General features: G+C 33.5%; 2 protein-coding genes across 2 annotated transcripts; one reads left to right on the top strand and one right to left on the bottom strand.

The window, feature by feature from the left end:
* The first annotated feature begins 6238 nt into the window (after window positions 1-6238).
* On the top strand, window positions 6239-9646 carry LOC146927675 (C2 calcium/lipid-binding plant phosphoribosyltransferase family protein). The gene has a single exon (XM_085700923.1). The coding sequence runs from the start codon at window positions 6239-6241 to the stop codon at window positions 9374-9376; it is 3138 nt and encodes a 1045-aa protein (XP_085557049.1). The 3' UTR covers window positions 9377-9646.
* Window positions 9647-9667: 21 nt separating this feature from the next.
* On the bottom strand, window positions 9668-16643 carry LOC146927674 (Methylthiotransferase). The gene is made up of 11 exons (XM_085700924.1): window positions 16430-16643; window positions 16305-16343; window positions 16097-16188; window positions 13782-14031; window positions 13539-13658; window positions 13273-13348; window positions 12878-13086; window positions 12693-12801; window positions 12242-12334; window positions 11078-11238; window positions 9668-10422 (listed from the first exon to the last, which is right to left on the bottom strand). Exons 1-11 carry the CDS (start codon window positions 16583-16585, stop codon window positions 9871-9873), a joined length of 1857 nt encoding a protein of 618 aa, XP_085557050.1. The 5' UTR covers window positions 16586-16643; the 3' UTR covers window positions 9668-9870.
* Between the last annotated feature and the right edge of the window lie 509 nt (window positions 16644-17152).

Raw genomic sequence — 17152 nt, 5'->3', positions numbered from 1 at the left:
TAATACTCCCTCCGTCCCGGTATATCTGAGCCAGTTTGGTTTTTCACACAGATTAAGAAAAATATATAAATAAAGGGGAAAGTGGAATATATTGAATAGGGAATGATGAAAGTGTATTAATTAGAGTTATATTGTATTGGGAATGATGAAAGTTGTATTGAAAATTGAAATGACTCAGTTATTTTGGGACATTTTTTTTTAGTAAATGGGTCAGATATTTCGGGACGGAGGGAGTATTATATAAAAAGATGTGATTCATTTTTATAAGATATACACAACAGAGACGTTTATGTATTAATTAGAGTTATATTGTATTGGGAATGATGAAAGTTGTATTGAAAATTGAAATGACTCAGTTATTTTGGGACATTTTTTTTTAGTAAATGGGTCAGATATTTCGGGACGGAGGAAGTATTATATAAAAAGATGTGATTCATTTTTATAAGATATACACAACAGAGACGTTTATTCGAGTATATTCTATTGGTTTATAACATTCTTCTGAAAAGGGCGTAATAGATAGATAAATATGAGAAGAAAGTGATGACCACAAAAGCTGGCATGTGCATGCACTTCCATGTGGAGTACAGCGACACGATGCCAACTTCACTACCAAAAAACTTAAGAAACAAATACACGTATATATTTTGTCAAAAAAGAAAAGTAAAAACAAGAATCAATTATTCACCTTAATCTTTCACTGTGTTAGTTTGATTTTTTGTTAAATATAATCATCAATAGTTACTTGAATGAGATGATAAAAAGTCGTCAGCTTAAAAAAATAATTTAATTCAAACTCAGTTATAAAAATGCATCGATATTAATGTTTTAAGAGAGAATTTGTTATTCATTGCGATATTATTCAACTTGATACCTGACTAAAGAACTATATATAATTAAAACATGTACATTTTTTTCCTCCCTAGTCTCCAATATCTTAAAAGAAAAGTAAATACATATTTTAAGATTTTTGTTTTTGTTTATATTTTATAGACGAATTAACTCAAAGAGAAAACAAATAGGAAAAATGCACTCTTAAAAATAAAATGCTAATAAATTGTATATGAAAACCGACATCTACCTCAATCATTGATCTAAATAGAAGCTTGCAATTAGAAGTTGTCGTAATCGAGCATTGTCCCATGGATAGATATTGACCCAACGTGGATCAACGAAGTAGGCCAAGTTTGTTGAACATGTGTAGAAGTTGATTGAGAGGAGTCAAAGACTTAATGCTTTAAAATTTCAGGTAAAAAAATGATGTTTATTTTACTTGTATGATTGATTCGAATTTAATATAGATCATCCTCTAACTTTCTCTATCATCAGAGAGTGGTATCAGAGTCGTGATTCTATAAGGGTTTGAGCAACTTTTTATTTCAAAAATCTTTTTAGTAAGATGTTCAATCTACGACTTTCGTTGAACAGCGTCAACGACGATATAAGTACAAGTGTATGTAGATTAAACACTCCCGCTTTAGGAAGAGCATAACCTTAAACTCAATGTCTGTAGGTTTTGTGTAAACAAATATAGTACTTCGTCATCCTGAAGGTTGGAATGTTACTCGCAAGTACTCATATTTTCAAATTAGTATCAGATGAAATCAAGTAAATTTATTTCGATTTTACCAAATTTTATTCGATTTTGAAGAAATTAATAGTTTTTAACATTTAATAACTTTAAAAACTGATTAAACTTTGTTTTAGATGATTTTTTTTGGATCTTTTATGATTTGATGAAATTATGTATACAAGTTTGAGAACATATTAGTTTATTACGGCAATTTGATATATTTTTGCTTTATAATTAAGTTGAAATTTTGAATTATTGATGCATTTACAGTTTATTTTTGAAGGGTGATGCATTTATAATAGTTTTAATATTATACTAATCAAAGGTAAACTAGGATGAGTATGATCAAGTAATCTATTCACAATGTAAAATAGATTACTGTTAATCTTTAAATTTTTCTTAAGCTAAAGTGAAAAGGACTAAAATTTAAGCTCCAATGTGGTTGAAGGTAAATCATACTAATATTGTTTTTGATTATTATATACGATGGTTTAATCCCTTTCTATGTTTGAGAGTACACGTTTAGTTTCAGTTTTATTTTGTATTATTTAGTGCGCCGCTTATGTGATTTATCGCTTTGAATTTTCTTAATTTGCTGATGTAACAAATATTTTTCTTCTTTAGCTTTCTTCTGACACTTCTTATAAGTTTAGTTAATATATTTCATTTGTCTCTCGGGTTCAAATACCGAACACTACCAAAAAAGTTAACATATTTCATTTTACCTACTTAATAAAAAGAAAAATACTCAAATTTAATATATGTTCGATTACAAACATTCGTGGCTAATTCAAATAATTACAAACGTAATGACCACACGATAATTTGCTGATCAAGATTCAAGAAATCAAAGCTCCTGCTGCTTCACATGCATGGTATCATCTCTAGCTGTTGATAGTACCATTTTGGTCCAGCAATTGGGGCAAGCAATCCTCCTTAAATGCATGAAGAGTCATCCCCAAACATATCTTGTATCTTGTAGATATATATACTAATGCGCCGTCAACCTAATGTAGCTTGACTATTTTTCATTCTGTCGTCATATCTAGTTTATTGGATGAAAGATATATTTTTCTTGTGTGAGTCTGACAAACATCATCATAAAAAATTCAAATATTAAATATGTTTTTGATTCTTATAAAATTTGGAACTTTTAGGTTTAGTCCTTACTTAATTTTAATAGTTTTTTTAGTTCTTATAAAAATAATTTACATGTAGTTTTAGTCACTACTAAAACAGAGTTTCTCTAATTATCCTTATACTCTTAAATTTTTGAACGATTTTTTTGAGACAAGTTTAGAACATTACAAAAGTTAATTTAGAATTTTTTAACATGAAATGAATTAAATATGATTTTATTTAAAAGACAAAAGTTTAAGATAAAAGTAATAGAAATCTGGACATAGAAATAAAATTTTGAAATAATTTTTTGCAGATGAACTTTTAGTAATGTTCTTAACATTTCTGCAAAAAATTGTTCAAAATCATAAAAGTTTAAGCATAATTAAACAAATTTAAATTTAGTAGGGACTAAAATTGAGTGCATAATTTTTTTTATAGGGACTAACAACCCTATTAAAATTAAGTAAGGACTAAACTTAAAAGGTCCCAATTTTATAGGGACCAAAACCATATTTAACCCAAAATTCAAATAGAGACGAAGTTAGAAGGGATATCTATAGTGGCCACGGTTTTTATCTAAATATTTGAAGAAAAACTATGCTTGTATGTTATTATATTTTTCGGTCTCATTAATTATTTTTTATGGATTTTATATGATATTGTATATTGATCTTTTTTTTTTGGTTTCGTATTTTCTTTCTATGTCATTCAAATATCGTTTTAATCTCATCATTTTTTGACAAATCTTAATGTATTCAACTTTTTTATATTTTTAAAATTTCTTATAATTTTGGATATGTATTAATTTTGAATATATCTTATAATTTTTTTTGAACAAATCAAAATGAGATATATTTATCAAAGATGTTTCCACTCACACAAGACGCGCAAAAGGAAGAAACACCACAAAAGAGTTTACATAATTACAAGATCATGGTGCCCAAAAACGCACCAACCAGAAAACAAAAATTACAAGTTGACACCCATACAGAACAACGGGTGTTTCCACCAATCATAATAACTATAAACTAAGGCTGCCTGTTTAGATTTCAACCATAAGAATGAATTTAGCTTGACTTTTTCAATAAGAATAGAAAGATTGGAAACCGTATTTTGGAATACACGATTGTTCCTTTCCTTCCAAATTATCGAAACAGTTGCAAACCAAATTACCGTTAAAAATAAATGAGAAGATCTTGGCATACCCACCATCTTGGTGAACTGAAGAAAATGATGTCGAAGCTCACCAAAAGACACCAAAGAAATGCCTAACCAATTCAGCACATCTGACCATAAGTTGCTAAAAGTGTTGCAATTCAGAAAAAGGTGTTATGCTGATTCGGTAAGATCACAACCAGCTACACACCCGCTGTCCGCTGGAAGAAGAATACACTGATGCACCAGATTGTCTTTTGTAGGAAGACGATTGCGCAGAAGGTGCCACACCAACAGCGACACCTTATAATTTCTTAAATATCTTGTATATATTATACATTTGAAAATTTATCTTGAATTATTTTAGAAAATTAAATCATTTTCTAAAATTGGTTTTGTAATTTATATTGATATTAATTTATTTGGGTAGATCTAACCGTGTTAATATTGAACCTTAAAACATATACTCTTAGATTTGTTTTTTTTGTTTTGAGAGATATACTCTTAGATTTGTTGTTTCTCTTTAATGTCAATATTAAAGAATTAATTTAACCTCTTATAAAAGAAATTATATTGAAATTGATTTGTATGCTGACTGGTTAACGCGATCTATCAAACGTTTACTTTTTTATTTGTGTTATTTTTCAATTTTCAAAAAGATATTTGATCGGAAGGTAAATAAAATCTAATAAAAAGTTGTTACATGGGTAATCGAACACATACGTAATCAAGGTAGTGTTAAAAAAAATAATAATAATTAAGGTAGTACATGTAATACTACCAAAGAGTAATGCTAGCAACACTCTTTATAAAATGTTGATAGCATTCCTCTACTACCAAATTGTTTTGCCCAAAAGCAGGACTATTATGTTCGCCGACCATTTGGACAAAAGACATAAGCGGTTAAGTTGAATAATAATGGATCCACCTTAATTACTTTGAAAGGGAAATATCCTATATCCTATCAAAAGTGTTTTCTGCTTTTTCTTTTTAAATGTTATTTTTATTATTTATCATATTATATATCATAGTGCTTGTTTGAATGTTCAATTGTATTCCATCTGGCCCACACCTATTGATCTCTTTGTGTATTTTTTTCATTTCATCCACCTAAATTTTATCCTCATCTTTAATCACACGTCATCATAATTGATTACAACCAAAACAACACCAATATTTAATAATTATAATTTGTATCAAAATAATTAATAATTATATGTAAACCCCTAAAAAAGAAATAATTATATGTAAAAGAAGTCAACACAACCATAAGAAAAAAAATATAATAAGTTTGATTTTTAACAAAAGAAAAAAAAATGTTTTACTAGGTATCCAATACAAGTGTATTATTTATGTATTTATATCACAAATAAATTTGTACAAAATCTATAAAATTAAAGAAATCTAATTGTGAACCAATATAATGTGATATATTTGATGGATAATTAAGTCTCTTAAATATGTGGTCATAGATTTTTTTTACTTATAGATTAGTTCCTTATTACTACATATATAATTAAATCCTTTTTTAAGAAACCAATTGTGTATACATACATTTTGAAGAAACCAATTGTGTATATACATACATTTTGGTTTGTCTTGAAGTTAAATAAACAATGTGAGTGTACTTACTTTTCATTCCAAAAACCACTCACCCTAAGCAAAGAGACATGGAAAGGAAGGTACCACACTAAATCTCCTCCTATCAAAACCATATGAATCAATCAAAGGGGCCACCAAATATTATGTACATTTCCCCTCTCCCTCTCCCTCTCTTTCTCTCTCCTCAACAAATGTTTCTGTCTTCATACTCCAAATGAGCATCTCATCACCACCACTACCTCCTTCTCTTGGCCCCTCTCTCCTATTCCCATTTATGTCTATTTCTTTTCCATTCCAACCAACTTTTCCCTTCACTCTCCACTTTTAAAATATCTTCTTTTTATTTTTCTTTCTCTCTCAAACATTAAGGGTAATTCGGTCTGCTAAAGCTTCCGCATACGCAGGATTTGAGATAGGGGGTTACCATTATTTTTTGTGTATGGTACGCAATCTTACCTTATTTTTTACACAAGAGACTATTTCCAAGACTCAAACTCGTGATCTTTCAATCACACGACAACAACTTTATCTGTTGCGCCAAAGTTACCCTTCCTTTCTCTCAAACATTATTATTAAATAATGAACTTTCCAACTCTCCTTTAGGCTTATTTCAAATTATACTAAAATCATTAAATTTTAATAAAAACTCTTCCCTTCACTAACCACTTTTAAAAGAAAATTCTCCTTTTCTTTCTCTCAAACATTATTATTGAATAATGAACCCTCCAACTCCAACTTAGCCTTCTCATTCAAATATCAAAACTTTACTATTCAAATACAATCAAGATGAACAGATTGGTGGTGGAAGTTCATGATGCTAGTAACCTTATTCCAAAAGATGGAAAAGGTTCAGCCAACCCTTATGTTCAAATAAACTTTGATGAACAACAAGTGAAGACACAAACCAAACACCAAGACCAAAATCCTTATTTTAATGAAAAGTTTATGTTCAACATAAACACTTCAAGAGATCTTGCTCACAAAACAGTTGAAGTTGGTGTGTACAATCACAATGACAAAAATCCAAATAGTAAGAAGAATTTTCTTGGAAAGGTGAGAATTTCAGGTGATTCTATTCCTATATCTGAATCTGAATCTACTATCAAACGTTACCCTCTTGAACATTCAAAAGGTGATATTGCTTTAAAAATGTTTGCTTTTCATGACCCTTTTGCTAATACACCCCCTACACCTAATTCTCACCCTCCTCCACAACATTCACAAGCAAAAACATCATCTTTTGAATCATTTGAGCCTGACCCTGATGAGGAAATTCCTTTACAAGAAATCAACACTAACATAAACGTGGAAGATGAAGAAAGCATATTTAGTGATAGTGAGAAAAAGAAGAAAAATAAGAAGAAAAAAGAAAAAGAAGTTAGAACTTTTCATTCCATTGGAACTGAAAAAGAAAAACCTTCTCATTCTCATGGTCATGGTCATGGTCATGGTCATGCTCCTGCTCCTGCTCCTGCTTCTGCTTTTCCTCCTGTTAATCATGGTGCAAATTTTGCATCTTTTGAAACACCAAGAGTTGAAACTCAAACAAGGGTTGATTATGCAAAATCAGGACCTCCAAATGTTATGTTAATGCAGATCCCAAAGCAGAATCCAGAATATGCATTGGTGGAAACATCTCCACCACTTGCAGCTAGGTTGAGGTATAAAGGAGGGAATAAGGTGGAAACTACTTATGATTTAGTTGAACCAATGCATTTTTTGTATGTGAATGTTGTGAAAGCAAAAGAACTTCCTGTGATGGATATAACAGGAAGTCTTGACCCTTATGTGGAAGTGAAACTTGGTAACTACAAAGGTGTTACAAAGCATTTAGATAAGAATCAGCATCCTGTTTGGAAGCAAATCTTTGCGTTTTCGAAGGAGAGGTTGCAATCAAATTTACTTGAAGTTACTGTGAAGGATAAAGATCTCATCAGTAAAGATGATTTTGTTGGTAGGATTACGTTTGATCTTAATGAAGTGCCGGTTAGGGTTCCGCCGGATAGTCCTTTGGCTCCTCAGTGGTATAGATTGGAGGATAAAAATGGGATGAAGATAAATCATGGTGAAATTATGCTTGCTGTTTGGATGGGAACACAAGCTGATGAGTCTTTTCCTGAGGCATGGCATTCTGATGCTCATAATGTTAGTCACGCGAACCTCTCGAATACGCGATCGAAGGTGTATTTTACTCCTAAGCTTTATTATCTTAGAGTTGAAGTGATTGAAGCTCAAGATTTGGTTCCTCATGATAAAGGAAGAGTTCCACAAGCTTCTGTTAGGGTTCAGCTAGGAAGTCAGATGAGATTCACAAGGGTTTCTCAAATGAGAGGCTTTAACCCTATTTGGAACGAGGAGCTTATGTTTGTGGCAGCTGAACCTTTTGAGGATATTATAATTGTGACAGTTGAGGACAAATTTGGTCCTAACAATATTGAAATCTTGGGAAGGGAGATTATGTCGGTGAGAAATGTTCCGCAAAGATTGGAGACCGGAAAGCTTCCGGATGCTCGTTGGTTCAATCTTCATAGACCTAGTGCGGTCGGGGAGGAAGAAACGGAGAGAAAGAAGGAGAAATTCTCGAGTAAGATTCATCTCCGAATTTGTCTTGAGGCAGGGTATCATGTTCTTGATGAGTCGACTCATTTCAGCAGTGATCTTCAACCGTCTTCGAAACACTTGAGGAGGAAAAACATTGGATATCTCGAACTCGGGATACTTAGTGCCCGGAATTTGCTACCTATGAAGGGCAAAGATGGTAGAACTACTGATGCATACTGTGTTGCCAAGTATGGAAACAAATGGGTTAGAACAAGAACTCTCCTTGACACACTGTCCCCTAGATGGAATGAGCAGTATACATGGGAGGTTCATGATCCATGCACTGTGATCACAGTTAGTGTTTTTGACAATCACCACCTCAATGGTAGCAGTGACCACAAAGATCAGAGAATTGGAAAGGTGAGAATAAGGTTATCAACTCTTGAAACTGATAGAGTTTATACTCATTATTATCCTCTTTTGGTTCTTCAACCTAATGGGTTAAAAAAGAATGGAGAGCTGCACTTGGCTGTGAGGTTTACTTGTACAGCTTGGGTTAATATGGTAGCTCAATATTCGAGACCTTTGCTTCCCAAAATGCATTATGTTCAACCGATACCTGTTAGACACATTGATTGGCTCCGCTATCAGGCCATGCAGATTGTGGCAGCAAGGCTAGCAAGAGCTGAGCCGCCACTTCGACGTGAATCAGTTGAGTATATGCTTGATGTGGATTACCATATGTGGAGTCTAAGGAGAAGCAAAGCCAATTTTCATCGCATAATGTCACTACTCTCGGGTTTTACTGCTGTGTGTAAATGGCTTAACGACATTTGCACTTGGAGAAACCCAATTACAACCTGCCTTGTTCATGTCTTGTTCTTGATACTTGTTTGCTACCCTGAATTGATATTGCCAACCATTTTTCTTTACTTGTTTGTGATTGGGATTTGGAATTACCGGTTCCGGCCAAGGAATCCACCTCACATGGATGCTAGGCTTTCACAGGCAGAAGCTTGTCATCCAGATGAATTGGATGAGGAATTTGACACTTTTCCAACTACAAGACCTGCTGATATTGTTCGAATGAGGTACGACAGATTGAGAAGTGTGGGAGGTAGAGTACAAACTGTGGTTGGAGATTTAGCCACTCAAGGCGAAAGAGCTCAAGCCTTACTGAGTTGGAGAGACTCGAGGGCAACAGCTATATTCATCATCTTCTCACTGATCTGGGCTGTATTCATTTACATTACTCCATTCCAATTTATAGCAATTATCGTTGGCCTCTTCATGCTGCGTCATCCTCGGTTTCGAAGCAAACTGCCATCAGTACCAGTTAATTTCTTCAAGAGGTTGCCTTCCAAATCAGATACAATGATTTGATGCTCGACTTGTATTCGATCTTTCTTCACCTGTTGTGGAATTATTATTGTTCACAAATAAATACTTATGAATAAACAGACATGCATCATTACACCCAAATGAAAAGAGGGTATAGGTAAAATGTGCATAGTTCACTTCCACTTTCACTACTTAAAGCACACTTTCATTATATGTATATCCCAAATTCTGAATTTTATTTAGCTATCAGAATAAACATTCCTTTATGCTTGTAATTGTTTTTATTAAATTATGAAATGATGTAACTTCCAATTATTGTATACCGCACAATTATTGTTGTAAAAGGATTCTGAATGAATCATATCATTTATGAATACAACAGCCACAAAACATGAAGCAAGATGTGTGGTGAGGTTTTGCAAGAGAATACATGTGTGAATACTTGATAAAATTTTATCTGACCACTTTGCATGTCAAAACTTTGGAATAACAATGACTCCAGATAAATTTTAAAAAAAGTAAATAATAACAGCCTTTTACTGGGACCAAAGAACACTAAACCTAAGACAAACTAATAAAGCAATAATTGTCAAGATGCTGATAGAGATTCCACCCAAAAGAGCCTTATCAACAAAGTCCCACTTTCTCATGCTCCTTTCTTGCTTTAGATCAGATCCTGAGGCAAGTTCACTTTCTACCCTTTTGTGCAGATTCTTCCTTTTCCTCAGTATCCATCCAAACAAATTTTTGTTATTTTGATTCTGTGGCAGCACTACAGTGTCCCTTGAATTGTCGGTCTTCTCAAGAGTACTCTGACTGCAGCAGCTGTCAACATTTCCACAAGCACAAGATTCTGGCTCTTCTGAGATTTCACAAGTCTTGGTTTGGTTACAACAGAGAGAAGACATATCCTGAGCAGGAACCTGCTTGTTCAAAGCTTTATTGTCACTTGCATGATTGATTGTTTCAATTACTTCCCCAAAAACTGACCACCTTCCCACAGATGTTATCTTGGCCAGAGCTGAACTTCCAAGCATATCATCTGGAGCAATTACAAGAACTTGTATATATCCCTTTGTATGACCAACCTTCAGCATTGAAGAGAAAATTAATTAGAGAAAAAAATACCATAAATGAATGCATTATATTATCCAGAAGTCACATGTTCAGAGTAGGTATATCATTACATGCACGCGCAGTCACTCACCAAAGAGAGGGTGGTGTAGGGAAAAAAACATATTCCTCCCATCACAACCTCTCTTTCTTTTTTCTCAACAAGAGGCCCTGAGACCATGGGAGGTAGTGAATATTAACCCTAACCTGCGCATCAAAATCTGACCGTAGATATTTTTTTCATACATCCAACGGTAAAAATGCATGATAATCTTGTGAGAGATTTAATCTCCCACATCCTAGACAGCACCCTCCGGGCCATGGCTATGCTATTGGAGAACATCTCCAACCAACTAAAGTCTCAAATACTGTATTTCGAAAAACATTGTGACTATCGGGACTGTAAAAGTTTAGAAACAAATAACTGCTTTTTAATATTACACGTTAAAAATGTTGCACTAAAATTTGTCTATGCTTACAATAAAAAATTTCCTGCCACTTTGGCAGGTTCATGACAATTAAAGGGTTTCAACAAAATAATCACGGTTGCCACAAATCCTAATATTAATGGAATAAATTTAAAAGCAATAAAAGCCAAATCATGATTCAATATCTACTACACTGCCTTACCAAGTGAACTCCATCAGTTGCAATATCAGTAATCCAAATTCTTTCCACTTTGCCTTCCATCCCAGAGTATGGCGTGAATGATTCAAAGACATTTGTCAATTCACGGCTTCTTCTCTTCACTACATTACTTGGAACCTTTTTCATTCTTGCCGCAGGTGTCCCTATTCATTTTTTCATTAATATTGTCAGTTTGAAGATAAGGAAAATATTTCAAAATGAACGTAAGATACCCTCTGGCATAAGCATCTTACACAAAGGGGGAATCTAGAAGAGCTAAATTAAAGTTTGTTTGAACTTATCTCATCATGACATACGCACTTAAACTAACCAGTGTTTGAGTACACTTACAAAAACAGTTTATGATATAATAAGTTGCTTTTAACATATTTCAATAAGCTTCCTAAAATAGCTTATGAATAAGAACATATTTAAGCTCTCTATCTTAGTTTATTGAATAACCGTAAACTGTTAACTATTTACCCAGACCATCCAAACTCTATGGGGCCTTTGGCCCGATGGCAACTATTTAAACAAACAGAAAATATAATTTAACTTAGCATATGAACAGCACATTAAGTTCAGATGATTATGAGAAACAAAATCAATCAAAATCACCTAAGATGAAGAGATTAGGGGAGGAAAAAAAGGAAGATCGTCTATGTTGTATCATTAACAAAAAAAGGATCTCCGCATAATATCTTTTTCGTTGCCAAAAATTAGAAAAATGTTTATGATAGTATTTTTTAGTCAGGCAAGAAACATTAATTCACATAGCACATAAGCACCTCTTAGTAACTATTCAAAAGGAAGGATGGAGACATCATGTAGCCCTTTATAACAAGTGAGTAGGCATACGATAGCACCTAGAAAAAGTGGAACTGAAAGTAGAGTAGAAGAACTTATCATCACTGCCTAATATTAAGTCCTGTTGGTGGCATTAATTTTATTTGGAGCACCCTTTTATTGCAAGAAAAAAAATGGCGACAACCTAAATCTTCCCCCCTCCAGAAAAACAAAAGAAAGAATAGAACTGTTCATGCACAGAACCTATTGGAGCCAAGATACCTTGCCTCTAAACTATCGTAGAGGTTTGACACCTACATCAGTTTCATCCTAAAAAACGAAGTTATGATTTTCAATATGATGATGTGCCAGAACACACACCTGGTCGAGGATAAAATTGTGAAATATGAACTTGAGAGAACTTGTATTCTTTAATGAGGTTGACGGTTTGCTCAAAATCTTCATCGGTTTCACCTGAAAAAGGCCAAGAAATAAGTGTTAGTATGATCCATGCACTAGTATTTTATACCATCCAGATTATCTATATCAATTCCAGATCATTTTAATCATGTGCTGTATGATCGCTAAGATTAAGAGAATCTTGTCTTACAATTTCTGTTGACAACAAGTGACACTGACACGCCAATTATAAGATTTCATCAGTTTTCTTGTCATTTATTATTTCAGAGTCTCAAGCTTAGAACAACTATTTGCATGTTTTCATACATATCACTCCTCTTATTCACAAATTCAAGAGTTATTGTACTCTAGCCATTTGTTGCACATAGAATTAAGAAGGTTAGAAAAACATGTAATAAAGACCACCACTAACCTGGAAATCCACATATTATATCAGTGGCAATCTGCATCCCCGGCACAAGCTCAGTTAAGGTATCTACAACAGTTCTGAACTCACCCACAGTATATTCTCGATTCATTGCCTGGGATATTCAGATTAGTCAATATATTATTTAGAATATCATCATCCATAGTATTGTAAGGATTTTTCTGACTTACACTCAAAATAGCATCACTTCCAGACTGAACTGGCACATGCAAAAAGGAGTAAACACATGGATGCCGTAAAACCTCTGCTATCTCTTTCAAGTGCTCAAGGATAAAAGGTGGATTAGTCATTCCAATACGCAGTATAGTGCTTGCATCAGCTGGTAATTCTGCTACTAAGGCATTCAATAAAGTTGGAAGATTGACACCAATGTCACGACCTGTAAAACATCATGATCTAAGAAACCATTGATATAAAACCAAAACTCAACATCAAAACATTTTGCATAACCTAATTGCTTGGATGTATATGCACTAGTCAAAAGGGAAATATCTTCAAATCAGATCTACAAATGTCTTAAATAAGTGAAAGTAATTAAAAGAATCTGACCAATATTAGAAATTACCATATGCTCCGGTATCTTCACTGCTCAGCCATATTTCTTTAACTCCATCAGATACCACAGATTTTACACGCCCAACCTGCATTAGTGATGAATTAATAGATGTGAGGAAAATGAAATAGTGCTCACATGTGTGTGATATGTGAGGAAAATAAAATAGTGCCCGCATGTGTGTGAAATGTGAGGAAAATGAAACAGTGTGTGCGCAAATTTGTGCAAGAGGAGAGTGAGTGAGAGTATAAAACGTAGCTCACTACTAAAGTACTTACAAGGCTATCTATTGTGTAACTCCCTAGGTGACCTCGAGCATGTTTTGTCTTGCAATAAGTGCAAGCACCTAAACAACCAACATTAATTGGAAGAATTTCAACAAATTTGTTCTTTCTCACCTGTTACAAAGGTTGAAAGGCATAATACAACACCCAAATTAAATTAAATAACATAATACATATGGCAGAAAAGATATTTTCCATACAAAATGAACAGGAATTATAACAAGTTTGAATTCACACCTTTGGAAGGTCAAGCGCTGGCAATGTCTTACGGGTCAAAAGCCTCACTTCGTGACCTTTTAAAGTCTCCTCTACAACTTCAACAACGCGATCAATTTGCTGGACTCCTACAATGCTGATCCCTTCCAGCTCTTTCACATCTCGACTTCCTTGAGGGACACAGCCAGCAACAACTAGTGGTTTATTTGAAGATTTTCCTTTTGTTATGATGGTATCCATGGCAGATTGACTTGGGGACTTTACCGTGCAACTGCACCAATAATTACTTAACATGATTTTCTTTTCATACTTATATATGGTTTTCTAAAATATTATGCATTCATGCTATATTGTTCACTTTAATAGCTTCAGATAATAAAAGACATGTCCAGCCTATCTAATACACTAACGCACATGCCTCCATACACATGAATGACATAACACAATGAGACATTGAGACCAAAACAAAGGGTTTTAACATAGTTATTGGAATGTGGCTTGTAAACTCTATAATCACAAACCTTTTGACTTGCAGGTGAATAAACAAAAGATACAAGGACAATCATAGAAAGCATTAGAACGGTTTGCAGTATGATTATTTATTCACACTATTACACACATATATGCACTTAAAACCACATAAAGATATTAGAACAATAACTAGTTCTAGATTCTATGATATATTGACTGCAAGAAAGAAAACTAAAACGTCCAACAAAATCGACTGTCAAAACTGTTTTTCATCATCAAACTGATGGAGACAGCACAGTCTGCTTCAATAAAATGGACTTTTTAATCACTCGATTTCCATATCCTTTGAAATAGAACTGATTCTGATAGGAAAATATTTGAAATTGAAATATGATAAATTGATTACGTTGAGGAAAAAGGGCCCTTGAGAACCATTTAGGTATAAACAATTAATTTAGGATCGACAATATGCAAGTAGCCATGCAGATACGAAACCCATGCTTATTATTATAGATTAGTAACTACTTCAACAACGTAATCAATTACTTTTATACTTTTCTTGCCCAAGCAATGAAGAATATAGATAACAATCTACAAGAAAATACTATAACTAATTTTTCCAAACTTATCCGTAAAAAATGGAGCCGGTAACAGACGTTTAAGTGCAGTACTGGTCATGGTTTCAAATTGCGGTCCGCAAAGGCAATTGCAGCCGCAATATTGAAGATTTTGAAATCTCCGCAACGGCATCGCAACTGCAATTTCAACCTCATTGGCTGCATTTTACCACAATGTAATGGCTTGCAGCGTAATCGTGACCGCAATCACACAATTACGCAAATCATCAAGAAGCAAATCATCAACCAACCATTATAAGCAAATCATCAACCAACCAGTTAATGCAACGGTTCTGAAGGATACGTTTTCAAATGTTACACTTTAAGTGGTTAAAGGGTTAAAGCCTAAAGGTATCAAACAAGAAGCTCTGGCTATCATAGAGCAAATTGGACGCCACATGGGGGAAGGAAAGGGGTGGCGGATCAAGTTTAACACATTGTCATTTCCTTAAAACATTTTGGTGGAAAATATCACAATTCACAACATCTTATCCATCCCTATACCTTCCCCCTCAAAACAGGAAATAAATCATGTAACTTTATTTGTTCTCCTTTGAAAATAAAAAATTTAGGTAGGTTAAGTCGCAGGGGCTCATTAGGGCCAAGTCAGACCTCAAGATTCAAACAACAGTTATTGCAAATTACCCACCAACAAGGACTTCAAGTCGTCAACGAGATTTGAACTCACATCCTTGTGAGATATGAGTCACATCTATACCAACTATGTGAATAAATATTATGTAAGTTTCTTTGTGGATAAGAGAAATGACTATTTTGCTCCTTTCTCTTCCTCCACTTAGTTTTCCTCAATAAAAAAACAATAATAATAGGTAAACAATACATAATATTGTCATTCATCCTTATCTACAGACAATGTTGTCAAATAGAGGCTACAATAGATCTATAGCATAGCAGAATTTGAACAAATCATTATTGTTCTGCAATACACTATTCAGTATAAAGTGTTGCCAAATAGTGGCTATAGGAGCACAATAGCACCAAATTTAAACAAAATCGATATTTTCCACGATTCGCAATTGACAACAATGTCGGCGGTCCTTTAAAATTTAAAACTTACGAGAACCGACATTATCATTTATCAACATGCCCCAAGTTTCCATATCCCCTAAATCCCATTCTATCTACAAATTACATCCCAAAAACTATATAACCTCACAAATTTTTCGGATTAGCATAACCAACAAAAATAACAGAAAAATAATGAAAACAACAACGAGCAAAACATACGTGTTTATGAGCCATAGATCTGCTTCATCAGGATTATCACTCAATGAATACCCAAAAGCTGAAAGCTGACCAGCCATATATTCACTATCACTCTGTTCAAATCAAAACAGTAATTAACTAACTAATCAACTAACCAAACTCAATTAATCATAATCATAATCTTAATTAATTCAAATTATACATAATTCTTTGATCAAATTCAGCTTACCTGGTTATGAGAACACCCAAATGTCTTTATGAAAATCGTCTACGAAAACAAAACAAAAAAAAAATTAGAAATTCAAAAAAAAAAAATCAAAAAAAAAAAGAAAGAAGAAGATAAAGATGAAGAACCTGAGTGCCAGGGATTGAAGGTGAAGGTGAAGGTAAAAGTGAAGAGCGTTGAATCTTCTTCGTTGCAACGCCGACGGTAACGGAGTTCAACGGAGAACGGAATCCCGGTGGAGCTCCGGTAGCGACTCCGACGAGCAAATCTTCAATGTCTTCCATTTCTTCTGTGCTGCTATGCTACTGCTCACACTCTCAAAAGCCCTAATCAAACAAATTCAAACGTATAGATTTATTCATTTGTATATAAGTTTTTATTTTTATTTTAATTAAATTTTATTCATTTTATATAACTTTAGTTTTTTTTTTCTCTAAAAAAATAGTTTATTAACGATTTTTGTTTTAAATCGGGTATTTTTCATATGCAATTGAACAAATTGATCTCTAGAGTCTTAGACGACATAACCCAAGAGTTTTTAGATAGGATGACACGGGTCTCTCTAGCTTAATCAAAGTCCTGGGTTCGAATACAGACTTGACAACAACATTAAACTCTTAGGATTTGTTTGCGAGTTTGGATGGAAGCGAGGGGAAGGGGAAAAAGAAATGGGTAAGTGGAAGAAATAGAGGAAAATAGGAGGGGAGAGCTTTGAGCAGTTAACTTTTCTTCATAATACAAAATCCTCCTCATTTGGGTAACTAAAAAATTGTATTGGAAAAGAGTTTTTGGACGGTTTATGTCAATTTGATATCATATGCACGGAATTACAAAGACTAATTTCTAGAGTT

Source organism: Medicago sativa, chromosome 4 (assembly GCF_051527215.1).
Source record: "Medicago sativa cultivar Bolivia chromosome 4, Bolivia_mono, whole genome shotgun sequence".
In the NCBI taxonomy this organism is placed as follows: domain Eukaryota; kingdom Viridiplantae; phylum Streptophyta; class Magnoliopsida; order Fabales; family Fabaceae; genus Medicago; species Medicago sativa.
This window is presented reverse-complemented; position numbering and strand designations above follow the sequence as displayed.

Excerpts from the sequence above, each read along its gene's own strand:
- LOC146927675 (XM_085700923.1), top strand. The coding sequence starts at position 6,239 with ATGAACAGATTGGTGGTGGAAGTTCATGATGCTAGTAACCTTATTCCA.
- LOC146927674 (XM_085700924.1), bottom strand. The coding sequence starts at position 16,585 with ATGGAAGACATTGAAGATTTGCTCGTCGGAGTCGCTACCGGAGCTCCA. Across the intron at positions 14,032-16,096 it reads GATCTATGGCTCATAAACAC|TTGCACGGTAAAGTCCCCAA; the intron begins GTATGTTTTGCT and ends TTATTGGTGCAG. Across the intron at positions 12,802-12,877 it reads GAAGTGATGCTATTTTGAGT|GCAATGAATCGAGAATATAC; the intron begins GTAAGTCAGAAA and ends TGAATATCCCAG.